The 15825-nt window shown below is 37.1% G+C and overlaps 1 protein-coding gene across 2 annotated transcripts; it reads right to left on the bottom strand.

Moving 5' to 3' along the window:
- Positions 1-862: 862 nt before the first annotated feature.
- nek10 (NIMA-related kinase 10) lies at positions 863-13832 on the bottom strand. 2 transcript variants are annotated; one of them, XM_046045951.1, is made up of 36 exons: positions 13648-13832; positions 13319-13433; positions 13140-13200; positions 12879-13031; positions 11881-11976; positions 11711-11795; positions 11583-11624; positions 11398-11476; positions 11221-11288; positions 10827-10906; positions 10664-10750; positions 10103-10327; positions 9423-9562; positions 9081-9142; positions 8907-8978; positions 8724-8788; positions 8473-8575; positions 8197-8325; positions 7934-8071; positions 7791-7836; positions 7568-7689; positions 6891-6993; positions 6714-6789; positions 6167-6296; positions 6001-6071; positions 5366-5573; positions 5106-5193; positions 4926-4982; positions 4567-4612; positions 4304-4341; positions 4034-4134; positions 3648-3758; positions 2931-3036; positions 2709-2752; positions 2277-2332; positions 863-1878 (listed from the first exon to the last, which is right to left on the bottom strand). In XM_046045951.1, exons 3-36 carry the CDS (start codon positions 13190-13192, stop codon positions 1842-1844), a joined length of 3117 nt encoding a protein of 1038 aa, XP_045901907.1. In that variant the 5' UTR covers positions 13193-13200; positions 13319-13433; positions 13648-13832; the 3' UTR covers positions 863-1841. The 2 variants fall into 2 exon arrangements, with proteins under 2 accessions (XP_045901907.1, XP_045901906.1); XM_046045950.1 differs by having other exon boundaries at positions 12879-13015.
- Between the last annotated feature and the right edge of the window lie 1993 nt (positions 13833-15825).

Genomic DNA, 15825 nt, shown 5'->3' with positions numbered 1-15825 from the left:
GAAAATAAAGAAAAATAAGAAGCTAATTTTAATACTGCTATGTTAATGGATTACTTAAGGTGTTTCACATATTTCATAATTCACATTTCATAATGGGCATGTAGTTTACTTTCAGTAAACCTTAGATTTAACATCCAGTCTTCACCCAAATTAGCAAAAATAACAGGAGAAATGTTAACGCCCAAATACATTTCGCACAAATACATATCAAGATTAGATTAGAAAATTTAAAGATTAGAAAAGTCCAAGAAATGAAAACAGATTGTCTATTAAAACTTAACTTAAAAATTAATCAACTAACGAGCCCTCAGATTTATCTCACCCTTCGGAGAGGCACCACCTCGGGAACTATTGGACTAAACTACATAACTGTAATGTATATAAAGAATTAAAACTAGCTCCATCTCGAGCAGCTACAACAGTAAAATGCTAGTTAGGTATTGAGGCAACAGTCTTCAGAATCTAATAGTGTCACATAATATATCAGGCACAGGTGACATTTTATTGCAGAGTGTGTACTTTAAGTACATTTGTGATTACACTTTTACTTCAGTAAGATCATAAATGGAGAAAATGTACTTGCAATGGAGTATTTGGCATTACTGTATTAGTACTTTTTTAGTAAATTATCTGAAATCTTCCACCACTGCTCACTATATCTGCTATACAAACGTTATGTAAATGTAACAAATGATCACAACTGGACATTGTCTGCATTAAATAGTGTGTCTTTAATATCATAATCTATCATTTGAAAATAGTTACTCCTTACTGACAAATCCCTTCTGGATCAAAGTGCAAAAGAATGCATCCCTTCAGCTGTCCTCCACTCTTCAAAATTATAGAAAACTTAATAGAAAAGTAGAGTGAACATTTCAGATGTTTATTATAATGAAAATGATGACGTTTTAGAGTGCATTTACAAAGTATTTAAAGTTAAAGTACAGCAACAAGTGGAAAAAGGGTTGGGTTTCTTATCAGCTTTTTAAAAGTCAAGTAAAGGAGGAAATATGGCTTAGCAGCTTTGGCTCGCAGCCACTGGAAACACATGCTGTGATGTGCAGTCCTGCAGTGAGGCATTAAAACAGTCAAACCACTGAGTCTGGTCCTGAGAATTTAAAATGCTAAACTCAGACAAAACCTGAAACAACAAAACGGAAAGTTTCAAACAAGCTGAACCTCACAGATGAAAAGCTTTTTGTTGGAGGTCAAGTCTGTTGTTTCTGTGTATTTGCAGGTTACACACCAGTTCACTTTGATGTGAGAAGCTTCTCATGGGCTAAACTGAGAAGAATAAATATATATCAACTTCAAACTTCATTACAAGCACTTGCATATACCTTACAGTGTACATATATTAAATTATCTTTAGAGATTCACAGTCACATCATGTGTGTATAAACAATCAATACCTGAGCACCAAAGAGATTGATTAATCAGAAATTTTTTAACTCAATCAATGAATAATTTAAGAAATTCCTAAATCAAAAATGTTCTAAATGCTCAAAACATTCCCCAGTTCCAACTTTGAGGATTTGCTGCTATATGATCGTACATTCAATATCTTTTGATTTGGAATTGTTAATGAAACAAAATGGTCAGTTTGATCACGGAAACTGTGATCGACATTTTTCACTGTTTTCGGGAATTTGAAAGACTAAACGATTTTTGAAAGAAATGATCTCTAGATTAATCAATAATGACAATCTTTAGTTGCAGCCTTATCACAACAATTGCTAACAAACAGCAGTAAGTTGTCCAATAGTTTAAAGACCAATAAATAGTGGAATAGTGGAATAAATTGCTGCTTCTGTGACATCTTGGATGAACATGAACGAGGGTCACTTGTTTTCTTGGTCATTTCTTTTCTCTGCGATCCTAAAATGAACACAAAACACATTAAAGATAATAATTATTTGAACCACAGTATTCAACTAATAGAATTCAAGAAATTATGGGTTTTTTACAGTCAGAATTGACCTTAAAAAAATAATTGAATTGAACTCAGTACTCAGTACTGCAACTGAATGCTGCTGTTAAAACAAAAATAATAATGGTTTTACTGTGAAAACAGTCATGACCCATCTAAGGATAGGTGATCAGAAAACAGTTAGGCTTTTAATAATAACTGAATTTTAGGTATCTGTCTATTGTTTGTCTCAATAGTAAAATACAGGCTGGCAGCTGTGTAGTTGGTCATCCTGGGTGAGTAAGCAAAAGCCTTGTAAAGCGCTTTGGATAAAAGTGCTATATAAATGTAGCCATGTCCAGGTCACCTGCTGTGTGTTGCTTCATAATAGCTGTTCTCCTCCAGCAGCTCCTCTATGATCCCCTGAAAAAGAACATTTGTGCAGGAAATCACTTCACTTTCAGCAGAAAGACGTTCTATGTGAGGCGGAAAAGATTTTCAAAAATGAGATACTAGATCCTGCAGGAGAAAAACAAAAGTGACACCTACTCTTAAAGAATGATACATATGCATAGCATTGAAACAACTGAACATTGAAGAAAAGATTCATTCTTCCTTGATTACAGGATGATATTTTGACATTTTGCGATATATGCTTACATATGAGTTAGATTGATACTACTCTCATTTCTCTATTCTCTAAATATGATGCTATAGCCAGCAGTCAGGTAGCTTATCTTAGCATAAAGACTGGAAGCAGAGGGAAAGAGCTGGCCTAGCTCTGTCCAAAGAAACCGACCTGCATCTGCTGATAGGTGACTCCATCTTTCAGACTGCTATCACCTATCAGAAGCAGAGAGAAATAAGATGCACATTTTTGGCATCAAAATCTAAATATCCACATGTGAATTTGCAACATTTGACGGTGTGGTCACTACTCTTGATTTTCTTAATGTTCGCTCACCAACCAGAATCAGCCTGATGACAATCTATCAAATCACTAAATGCCAAAAATTCTTACCTGTGCTGTCAGCAGCATGGGGGTCTCCCGTGAAGTGGTGGACCAGAGGCCACCGATCTGAGCTTGCTGAGCCTAACTCCATCAGCTCTGGAGACGCCTGGAGGAGCTACAGGGAAACATTTCTCATTTTGCTCAGGGACTGTACAAACATCACTCCCCCCTGGTGTCACTAATATGTTGTTTGGACCCTCCCATTGACTTACAAAAAAATTGCAACACTCTCCCCAAATATTTCACAATTAGTTTCAGCATGAGAGAGAAAGAGAAAAAATAAATAAAATGTATGATCATGTTCCCAAGTTTAAGCATTAATTCCTTCTTTATCTAACAATAAACATGGATATGAAATACATCAGATAATGCTGTGGCCTGATATGTGTGACATCAGACTGTCAGACATAAATAAACCAATTATGTGCTAAGTCACAATAAATATAACAAGAGAAAGGCAAAAATAGTTAGAGTACAATAGAAAAATAAGACCAGACCTCCCCAGTTATGCAACTAAGTAACTTAATTTACATATGGTTTAGAGCTAAAATGAGCTGATTAATCGATTATTTGATTGAGGAAAAGGTTGCTAAAGTAATTTTTCAAGCAAACAACCCTTTGATCCAGCTTCTCTCTTAAGGATTTGTTCTTTTTTTGTCTTACGTGATAATATATCTTTCAGTTTTTGGACAGTAGGTCGGACAAAACAAACATTTGGACTCAGACCTTGCTGAGCTCCACCTTCAGGTTGTATGGATCGCTCCCATAGCGGAACAGAGACTTTTTAAATCTTTCAATGATCCGCCGTTTGATGTTGTGGTGCGGAGTTGGTGGAAGCTGGAGATGAAAGAAAGACAATCTGAGTTAATATCAACATTTAATATTCACAATCAGGTTTTATCACTGCTGTCAGTCACAAATCAGACCTGAGTGAGCTTAATGTGAGGATGAAAATCAGTAGATTTGCAGGTCACAGGTGACATTGATTGACCCTGTTAAAATTCAATTAAAATCTATGAAACCAGAACCTTTGGATTTGGACTGATGAATTGTATCTACAGCGTTTACCTGAACTTTGAAAAGACCTAACAAAAACTATTGTATGACTGTACCTGAGTGATGTGAATAATTTTGTGCAGCTGCACGAGGAGCCTCTGAATGGGATCATCAATCTGCCGAACCTTCTTCTGGGATACACAGAGCCCTGCTGACACTGAGGTAAGAGCAAAACCACAACACGTAGGTGACTGAGACTAAATTAACAGGGAAGACAAATTTTATAAGAGACTTTTTATAACTTCCAACTTTTATTACATATGCTCTTTAGGTTGTTTTGTTCATGTAATCGACTCATATTCAGTGATATTAGGTTTAAAAGGTACCTGGTCTTGATTTGCTCTTTGCAGCAGCATAATCCCCACTGAGAAGGAAAATTGAAAAGGCAGGTCAATGAATTGTGTCAGATATGGATAAATTGTTTTTGTCTGGGTATTCGTGCATCAACAAACATTGGCCGCCATTTAGATTTATTTATGTACAGTACGTATAACTGCTTTTTACATTACTAAATTATGATACTGTGTCCAGTAAATATACATTTTCCATTAACCTCACAGAAATAGGTAATGTGAGATGTTTCACTTACACAGACAGAGTTTGGTCAGGTGTAACACAGGCACTGGACTTTAATCCTTTGATCAAAACACAAAAAACAGCCAAAAGAACAAATCTTGGTTATCAGAGAAAATCCACAACACAGTGAACTAACCAATCTAAAAAACTTGAGCAGGGACAAGTGACAAATAGTAACTTCTAGCTTTAAAAGACTGTCCATGGCTACTGCAAGGCTGTCAGTTCAAATCCCAGATTGCCTCCACTTGTTTACAATGACTTAGTTATTACAGGAAAACATACTTGTTATGTGAATGTTCCCTAAGTAAAAATAAAATACTAATGCTACCAAACCTCATGGTGATTTTTTCTCACAACTGGCAGAGAACTGACCATAGTGTTGTCCTGCGGTGGTGTCGATTTTGGTATCGGATGGTTCAACATCACCATCTGAGGCATCATATAAAAACACACACATAATTATTTACATTTTAATTATAATATGTAATCATTTAGCTTTTCAAATCATTCACCCAGCCTTGTTAAATTCTGTGCAGTATGAAACCGTGTCACCTTGACTAACATTCTGCTCGCTGTGGTTTGACCTGCAGGCTGCAGAAGAGTGTGGCGTTGGAGATTCAGTATTCATTAAGGGATTTTCCTGCGAGAAAAGTGCAGCACTTATTTAAAAAACCTGCAGGTCATAAACTAAACACAAACAAAAATAACATTTGCACCAACTATTACAGAATTTCTTAGTAACCTTGTACAACAATAAATGTAATCTGCATACTCCCCAGAGACGTCCTTTCCATTTTCAAAATGTACTTTACCTGAGAGAGGTTTGAGAAACAGCAGTTCGTCCTGCTTTTGTGCCTTTCCAGGAAGTACTTCTGTGCTCGTTTCCTCTCTCTCTCTGCTCTCCTTTCTAGTGCATTCTGGGAAGTGTAGAGGCTGTCCATCAGCTTCATCATGAGGTCGGAGATCCTGGAGCTGACGGCCACAATGTCCGGGCGCTGGTCTGCATCTGGACTCAAACACCTGACAGGACGTCCCGTAACAAAATATATCCATGAGTATGTTAGAGGAATGAGTGACTTTAATGTTAAATTACTTTTAATCTATAATAATAAAAACACAAAAATAATATTATAAATGTGATAAAATATATATCATGGACAACTATGCAAGACAAGGTAGTTATTTAAAGTGAATTTTAATTGCCTTAATAGTTATTTTAAACTCTAATAAATTGAATAGGTAAAGCACAATCACCCTGTGAGTTTAAAATAATAACCCTGAGAAGAATAAAAGTCTGTTAATCACCAGTGAATGTAAAAGATTGCCAGTAATGTGAAATGGTAGTGACGCTACTGTCCGAAATACTCTTGAATTTAAGGGTTCAGTAAGACACCCTCTGCAGATGAAACAATACATCAACATCAATAATTGCAAAACAAAGTCTCACCATCTGATCATGTCTGTGACTCTCTCTGAGAAAGCTCCCTCTTCAATCGGCTCATAGACGGCCTCCACGATCTACCAGCACAGAATAAGAAGCAAGGAACAAATACAGTCTACAGAGAAAAAAACATTTTATGTCCAGAGTGTGTGTGTGTTTGTATTTATGTAACCTTGCTGGCCAGCGACAGCATGTTGCTGCTGTTGAACGGAGGCTTTAAACTGGCCATCTGGTAAAGGATACAGCCCAAAGCCCAGACGTCAGCTTTCTCTCCGTATGGCTCGTTCTTCACCACCTCTGGACTAACACATACACACACACACACACAAATGATTGTACGTGTTAATTTATGAAAAACACTCATACGTTAACAACAACAACGGATTTCCTAGTATCCAACCCTAACCTAAATCCCTAAAAAGAAGCTCACTGACAAAGTGTGGACAGTAAATTTACCACTTTCCAAAAATGTTCTACAACTCAAATCAATTCTCACAAACACAAAAACACACACACGCATCCACAGATGTTGTTAAGACCATAAACACGCATGAGCTGCAGTATTTGCTGTTTCTCTAAGATGCTGACAGGCTGTAATAATACGTACATGATAAAATATAACAGCTCTGCGATACTACCTTAAAGGGTTGGTTTACCCAAAACACATTTTCTGTGAGAGAGTTTGGGTTTTGAGATATGCTCAGAATGAATTTCCTCACCAGGAGTAAAGGATGGTGCCGACCACTGACGTTAGCTTGCTGTTCTCCTGTTTCTGCTTAGCGAGGCCGAAATCAGCTTCAAGTAGAAGAAAGAAACAGGTTAAACTTTTATCTTTGGATAAAAGACAGGGACAGTGATAAACGCAGATTTGTGGTAAACTGTAAATTGACACACACTGATAGTGACTTTGTCCTTTTCCCCCAGCATGATGTTGTTTGGTGTGAGGTCGCGGTGGACTATTCTCTTTTCCTTGTGCAGGTACCTCAACGCTAGACACATCTGAGGGGACATGTTCAAGATATATTAATTTGTAATTAAGTGGGACTTTGGAGAGACTCTCCTGACAACGGAAATTATTTACAGTAGTTAAAACTAACTCCACCTCGATCAGCTACAATAAAGTGCTACTTATCAGCATTAGCAATTTAATAATTTTGTATACACAAATAGAAATGTATTAGCCACTGTGGCAATTTTTTTTTCTCGATACTTTAAATACAATTAGATGATAATCATTTTTAGCCAATGTAGAAGTACCCTCCTGATTAAGAATCACTGTTCTTCTGTCACTTAACTTACTATAAGGTATCAATAATGTGTCTGTGCAGCTTCCAGTTATTGTCACAACACTGGGGCCTGTTATTTATGGGTATTTAGTGTCTGGGTTTAAATTCAATCTGGATGAAATGGGTTATGGTTACATAGTTGAGATAGAAATAGGCAAGCAACATTGTGTTGTCCCATAAATGTATTAACATTGGGACTACCCAAATGAAATGACCTTTCCCAAGACATGGGAAATTAACATTCATATAATGCCAATACTTACCCAAAGAAGTCCAAGAGTTGTTACCTGTATGAATATATTCCAAATTCTGTCTTCTGTGAACTGCTGCTGCTTCTCCTTCAGAGAGTTAAAATGTTCAGCCAGCGGCACTCCCTCAATCAGCTCCATCACAATGTACAGCTTGTCACCTAGAACAGTGTAATTAGGGTTTTTGGCTTTGAATCCTTGTTGTATTCCTTCCTAACAATAGCTGGGGGCTGAAATGGCCAGTAAAAATAATTATCCTCACCTTCCAAAAATGTCTTGTAATATTTAACAATATTCGGGTGTGTCATCTAGAGAACAAAAACCAAGGAACAATAAATATGGCTCAGTTGTTCAGATAGCATGCTTTTAAATTGATTTTCACTGATTAAAATTAAAACTCTGTGCCTGTTCTTTGACGATCGTGAGTTCAGACATGATTTTCTCCACATTACTGTCTCTGGACTTCTTGTCTTTGCCAAACGCCGGGTTATGGAGGTTCACCTCCTTCAAAGCCAGGAGGTTCTGGCCACTCTGCTTTTGGACCTGAATATATATTAATTGGAACCGGTGAAATTTTATGTGAAAAACCTGAAGCATGAGGTCACAAAGAAGCAAATACCAACACTTCTGACATCAGATGCTGTCAATTTAGAGGATGTTCCTTGTACCTTAAAGACGCTTCCAAAGGCCCCAGTACCCAGATGGTCCAGTATGGAGTAACCGTTGATGACTTTACGGGGAGGTCGGTTCTGGTCCACAGCCTCGATGCTCTCTCTTAGACTGTCCAGTTCCTCTTCCTGCATTACAAAACACACCACAATCCAGCCATTTGTAAGGATAATAATAGTTCTCGATTTTTATTTTATTTATTAATATTTCTTTTTATTTTACAGCCTAAAGCCAGCTGAGTAGACAGATGAATCCATTAGGATCTGCTTTCTTACAGTGTAGAGTGAAACTCTGGTTTGCAGTCCATCATAGGCAGTGAGATCCCGTACATAATGTCCAACATCAATAAACAACTCAAAGAGGTCTGTGGGAAAGAGTCTGAAATGGATAAAAAAGATTACATAACAGCACTGGAGAACATCTGAAGAGATTTTTCCCAAAACAGAAAGCCAACTGTAGCCAAACTGAACCAATTTATGCATGAAATTAACTTGGTGTCTTCCTTCTTTAATGTATGAAACATCACCTCTTAAACATATGCCTGTTTCTTTCCACGCTGAAGAGAAACCGGAGGGTCCGAAATGCATAGCACTGCCAATATGCAAACACATTTAAAATAAGTTTAGCTAACTTTCTGGTAGTTAAAGTTCTTCATCATTTACATTATAATGTTATTTCATTTGAGCTGATACTGTATGAAGCCATATACCTGTAAAAATGTGACCTTTGGTCCAGTGTTTTGTGGTAAAATCAACTTTGTGATTATATAGACCCCATTTTCCTAAGAAAAGAATGGTAACATGAATTGATGCTATGTTGATTTATAGTAATTTGATCTAAATTCCGTTCCTGTCCTGCTTACTGAGTGAAGACTTTTCCTTACCTGCACAATGTGGTGAGCAGATGTGTCATCCAGACTAAGCTCAGTCAGAACCGTACAGCAGGCTGGAAAAGGGATTAAAGGGAATATGACAAAATCTAAGATTTCATATATGCATTCTTATAGTCTCAGACAGTCCAATGCACAGCTGAGAACATTAACAACTCACTCCCCTACTACTTTGTAGTGGTGTCATTAAGAAACATAAAATTTACACACATTTCCTACAAAATCATAGTTACATTCTCAGTCTCAGTGGTCGGATTGTTACTTCAGGAAAAAACAGTTTACATTCTCAGCAACTGATAAGACTGCAAATGACTGATAAGTTGTTTAGTCTCTGACCTGACTGCAAGGCCATAAGTTTGTCCACCTCCTCCTGCATGCTTAGCTCCTCTCTGATGTGTTCTCTCTGGATGCGTCCGGCTGCATTTGCGCTGGAGAGCGTCTGGATGGACGAGCGGTCAGAGACGTACTGGCTGTTACTGTAAGAGTTATTTTGTATGTCATGATACTAAAATCTGTAAAAATCTGTACATCTTTGTCATTTGTTTTTGCCTGAAAACGAAGCTTTATAACTGAAATGTGTTGTGATGCTGGTTACTCAGTTGTAGTTGCATCTTCCATCATTAGCTCTTAAAATACTGAGAGGTTAAACTGGGGGATCTTTTGTTTGAAAAAGAGGGGGAAAAAGCCATAAAGCTAGTTTTGAAAACCAGAAATAGCAACACATAGAAATCAAATGTAGGATCTATTGTCTTTGGAGCTTGACCTATACTATAAACAAAATGTCTGCATATCTTAGCCTGTGTCACTTTGATTTACATCATAATTTTTGGCGCAAGTTTATGGAAATGCAATACTAAATCTCTGGAGTGACCTTTTAAACCACAAATCACTTCAATGTGGATAGAAAAGCACCTGCTGTAGCTTTGACCAGTGCATTTTCAGGGAAAGAAAAGTACAGATGAGTATGGTTAACAAAAGTAAAAGGTTTTGGTTGAAACACACTGTAAGACACTCACCTGTTGAGTAGCCGGAGAAGCTGCTGTACCCCGCCCCAGCTCCGGATTTCTGTCCTAGTATCAGCATCCTCGCAAAGCTGGACCAGGACCCAGGTGACGCTCCACAGCAGCTTCAGGTGCTGGCCGTACAGCAGGCTCAGCAGCACCGGCAGACCCTCCAGCTCCCTCACCTGGTCCCTCACCTGCCGCACCGGGGACAGGAGTCTCAGCAGCTCCGCACTAATTCTGGAGGAAACATCAAGTTCACTCTAGGTCCATGTTTTAATTGTGTTTGCTGTTAATTTCTTGTTTTAAACCTTATAAATGACTTTGTAGCTGAACTTTAAAAAAGTTCTGTGTCCATTAAAATAGTGCCGTGAACAGCAAAAGTAATGTGTCTGTGTACAATCTGATAAGATAGCACGAGACGAGCTAAGATGAGACGGGGTGCAGTAACTTCATTTGTTTGTCTAGTTTTGGGTATTTTATCAGCACTAATGAATTACGGAAGGTCCCCACGGGAGAAGACGCAACATTTTATCTGACCATGACGAATACATTAACAAAGAAGTGATTGCTAACCTCTTTGACAGCAGATCATATTCCTGCAGTATTACAAGTAGGCTCTCCACTATTGGCAGCTTGCCAATCTCCTCCTTGCATTCTGGGCTGCAGAAAGAAATGGCTTGCAACCGATGAAATAATAAATGTATTTAATGCATTAAATGTTTTAGCATTTGCTCACCTCTCAGCCAAAGTAGTGAGTGCTAGCAGGGCTCCCAGCAGCACACTCCTATCTGTTGTGGAGAGGAGCTTCACAAGGGTCTAGAAATGGTTTACTTAATCAGAGACACATTTTTTTTTCCTACAAAGTACAATAACTGCATAAGAGAGATTTAAAATATTTGCTACCACTCAGCATAATTAAAAACAAATATATTTATTATAACTCTGCTGTATCCAACACAAATACATTCAGTATTGTCTGTACAGCAAGTAGGGAATAACCAGTAGTGCATTACTCCAATGCACCAACAAGAATGACTTCCTGCTATGGCATAGGTTTGGCTCAAACATGATTTGATTTGAAAACAAACAGCACATCATCACAGATAACCTCATCACAACTTAACCCTTACCCTGTGAGCACCGCTCTTGATGACCCAGACCCTTTGATTTTCATCGGCAGACAGCTTCTGAAACATGTCTGCAGAGCAATCAGCAAAGGCAGCGTTGATGAAGACGTACACAAGACTCATATTATATGTCTAATTTGTCATATTATCCTGTCTTGATATTGCCTTCAGATTACTCACAGGTCATTGTGACCAGCTTCTGCACAGCAAAGACCTGCTCGCCACATGATATGTACATGTCAGTGACACACTCCATATACTAAAAGAGAAATGGAGCAGCGATGAGGATGACAGGAGATATACAAGGGTAAATCACAAAACACAGCCTATTAAGGCATGTGAGGAAAATCTTATAGAACATTTACCTTGGCAAGTAAATTGATGCCTTGGAGCTGATGTAGGATTCTCTAAAAGAAAACAATTAAAAGAGGCATTTTACTTTTTTATACAATATTCATACAATACATAATTAACATATTCTTTCAAGTCGCACCTGATGGTGGGGATCTCTGATCAAAATTCGTAGGCAGATGAGAACTCTAAGCACAGATTCAGGTGGTGCATGGTCAATCCATTCACTATAGAAGGAATAAATATTGTCAGTAACGTAAGCCTTGTGTGAGACAAGAAAAGAAATGCTACAGTATTTCAAGGATATTTTACCTGCAGAGTCGGTTTTTTATCAAAGATGCAAGGATGTCAGAGAACAGCGTATGAAGTGGGTGGCTGCTGAAACATCTTTGGTCGCTGTATGTGATGCTGAAAAATGAACGCATCTAAAATTAGGTCCAAAACTGTACAAACTGTATTTGATTCTTAAAAGAAACGAATATAATATAATGAATGATCAGCCAAAAAAAACCACAATTCATCAACTTCTGTAATTCTATCCTCCAAAACTACTGAATGTGACAGGGTCTGCTTAACGGCCCATAATTTATGTCAAACTACTAGTACAATATAATACAGTTTGTATCATGGATGTAGGAGATCAATATTTTCCTCACTCTCACCTGTGTTTTCTACACAACCATATTCTGACTGGGCTGGATATCTGGCCAAAATGTGTCTTTTTTTCATTACTTTTTTTTTTTTCCAGTTTTTGTTACTCATTGCGTGTGTCAAAAACTGTCAAGAACAGAAAACAGGCATACAATGTCTGTCCAGATTCGTAATCTTCTTTACTTATTCTCTGATAACATATTTCCTGATTTGAATCAAAATTTTGCCAATTCCAGGCATTTTACTTTACAGATGTACAACATCCTTCTGTTTTCAGTTAGTTTCAGTTTAACATTAGAGACGTTTGCTGTATTTTATTAAATGAAAAAACAATTTAAGATTTATATTTCTCAAAGTAAGATATAGAAAAAAGGGTTGTTTTGTATCTGTATTATATCGGCATAGATACTATAGGAAGCCCATCTGAATATTCATGAGGTAAATATGGGACGTAAAGAGGTAAATACTGAACATGTGGACAAATGGAGCAATTATTCAGTTACATACAAATGGACAAGAGAAATTTGGACACAGACATGTAAAGTGAACTAGTTTGAGATAGGCTTAAATAGAATAGCAGTCTGTTCACTGTGTTTTGCGCTCCTAAGAATGAATTTAAGATGATAAGGATAAAAAAAGATAAAATTTTGATAGAAAACCTGAATTTTTCCAGTTCAGAGGCTTCACCGGTGATGTCGCTGTCACTCCTGGGTCTGTTGATGTCCTTCGGGGGTTGCAGGCCTTGTGATCTGCTGGCTCCATGGCTACGTGCTTTACTGTGACTCAACGCTGCCACCTGCAACACAGGGAGTCTCATAGCACAACATATATACAAAACTGAAGAAGTATGAGTTGGTTTGTATCATTATCAAAATGTCTAGACACTTTGCCTAAGTGTGGCGTCATTGGTTGTTATTCACCTCTTGTCTGGGGCTGCTTTTGGCAAGCAGGGACTGAAGTCTCCTAAGATCATGAGATGCCCTAGAAAACAGGCTTATCAGTTGATTTGCTGTTGTTGTTGTTTTCATATCAGTAAAATTCATTTTAAATTATGTAACAGACTATTAAATAACTGTGAGGAGGTAATGACCCAGCTTACTTGCTCTGGATTCCTCTGGATTTCAAGGACAATATTTCTCCTTGTCTCACTTTTTTAACTGGATTGGACATTTTCAGTGTTCCCCTTTGTTTCCATGAGGTAAGCTGCGGTTCAACTTTAGACATTTTTGGCACATAGTGACATTTAGCTTTCTTTTATATAATATATATATTGTATATTTAAAAATACTACAGGAAACAGTGCTAACTTCTGTGATAAGATGGTTAGCTAAACTACTCATTTGGCTAAAGTTCGCAGTTGAACTGAGCTGGTCTTGTTTGCCATAGGTGAACTGTCAGTTTAAAATGGACAAGTCAAAGGTCTCTTACCCTTCCACCAGCATCGCAAACTCGCAGGAGACAGTTAATTTGAACTACTAAATACGAATTTAACTTCATTAAATGTCCTTAGTCGGAGATATAGGCGGAATAGTTTTTATTCTTGAAACAGCAGACGCCACTACATTAACAAATAAGAAACAACAATGCTCAGTTTAACTGCATTTTCAACCAATCAGAGTGAGCAGTGTTAGAGCGTTGTGGTTGCCATGGATACAACAGACGCTTTTAGTATTCCGTTTTTTTCTCTCCCTTTTCTGTCTTTATTGACAAATAATTAGTCAAATAACAGGTATCTTTTGTAATGTTACACGAATTAAATTAATTCTAAGCAGCAAACAACTTAACCAAAAACTAAAACTAAAATAAATAAATTTAACAAACATGAATATATAAAAAATAACATATATTAAGGGATTTTAATCAAAATACAATGTAAGTAACTGAGAAAGTCTTGAGGCACTAAGGCTTTTTAAATGAATGAAAAAAAATTCTTCAAGTCATTAGTAAATGCTAGAAAACTTTTGGCAACTTTAAAAAAAATCTAGACTTATAGGCTATAATAAAATATTATTACAGATGAACTCAATGTCTTTATTTTCCACAAAACAACCAAACATAACATCATGGTAATCAAAACCAGGCATTACATTCTTTGCACCTAACCAATCATATATTCTATCCCAAAACAATATTACAGCGATAGAAAAGATGTTCATATTTTCAAAATGTAGCCTACATATATTGAAATATTAATTAGCTAAATCTTACTCTTAAAAATTCATTGCATTGAAAAATATCATTAATTGTTTTGAAATGAACCTCTTTCATTTGAGGAAACAACGTAAATGATAGAAATCACGTTTGAACTTTGAAGGTGTCCACTCTTGAAAATCTTTGAGACAAAATGTTTATTTTCAAAGGAAGAGGAAAACATTCTTTTGTCATTAATGACCTCAAAATTTAGTTGTCACATCTGAGAAATTGTACTATCAACAAAGAGATTAGCAGTTACAGTAGAATATTGAAACAGTCGTTTATTTCAGATTTGTCAAAGCCTCAGGAATAGCATTGACTAGGCTGCTACTTGTAGTTGAGTAATACACCCACAAACACAACCTAACACATATGATTAATTAACTGCCACTAATAATGAAAAAATGGCAACACATCAGCAACTTACTTCAACTAATGTCACTTCTCAAATCCCCTTCCCTGATAAACTATAAGAAAAGCCACAGATTTATAGATGTGTATTTGATGAGCTTCCTTGACACTATATTGGTCACTTTATCCTCTATTGTCTATTGTTATTGTATAATGAATTTGTATGCTGCATTTGTTTACTTCTCTATAACGTTATGTCTTTATCACTTTTTCTACATTTGTTTGCTATCTGATAATGATAAGGAAAAAGTTTATGTATGTTTGTTCATAGAGGTATTTTTGTGTATGGATATTTTATGTGGTATGTATGGGCTCTCTGACATTGTATTGGTTATCTGTATGTATCTGATTATTATTGTAATTTATGATAAATAAAATTGGGTGGGGGGCGTATTCAACTATCGCTACGTGACCAAATCAAGTCCCTTCCGTATTTAAACAGTAAGACAATGGAGACACGGTGAGAGATGTAATTAGTTTAGCATGTTCAAAAAGAAAAAAAAATCCACATAAAATTAAAGCTGCAAGCAGCGTTGGGCGGGCCCTCGCACTTGTAAGCGCGTCCGCGCGTGAGCCGGCCGAGTTGCATATTCTGGAGCTCTGCCGGTGCGGCTGTGAATTTCCTACGCGGTTCCGACGCCGCATGAAGGTGTTATATGTCACTTCCTGTGTCCCCTATGTGGAGCTACATAGCACTTGCCGCTATGAATATAAATCGGTATTGACGTGTAGATGTCTGCGGGGTGGGAGAGTTAACAAGCACGTAAAGTTTGTTTCAGATGTGAGCATGTACACTGAACAATAATGTACCCAAACAATAAAATAAATTCCTTTTATATTTCCCTGCCTTGTTGTTTATGTGTACATACAGAGGAAGAATGTGAGAACAGCACACATTTCATCTTTACTGTGTGTTAGAGCATGGGAGAACAGTGGATACTTTTAATACAGCCCACACCCCTAATACTGTGTAACTATAACAAGTAGAGAACAGAAGAAAAA

Source organism: Micropterus dolomieu, linkage group LG03 (genome assembly GCF_021292245.1).
Source record: "Micropterus dolomieu isolate WLL.071019.BEF.003 ecotype Adirondacks linkage group LG03, ASM2129224v1, whole genome shotgun sequence".
Taxonomy (NCBI): Eukaryota; Metazoa; Chordata; class Actinopteri; order Centrarchiformes; family Centrarchidae; genus Micropterus; species Micropterus dolomieu.
This window is presented reverse-complemented; position numbering and strand designations above follow the sequence as displayed.

Coding starts and splice junctions, on each gene's coding strand:
- nek10 (XM_046045950.1), bottom strand. CDS start 13,389: ATGTCCAATCCAGTTAAAAAAGTGAGACAAGGAGAAATATTGTCCTTG. Junction 4,342..4,566: donor CCTGACCAAACTCTGTCTGT/GTAAGTGAAACA, acceptor TTTCCTTCTCAG/TGGGGATTATGCTGCTGCAA. Junction 2,753..2,930: donor CCATGCTGCTGACAGCACAG/GTAAGAATTTTT, acceptor TGCTTCTGATAG/GTGATAGCAGTCTGAAAGAT.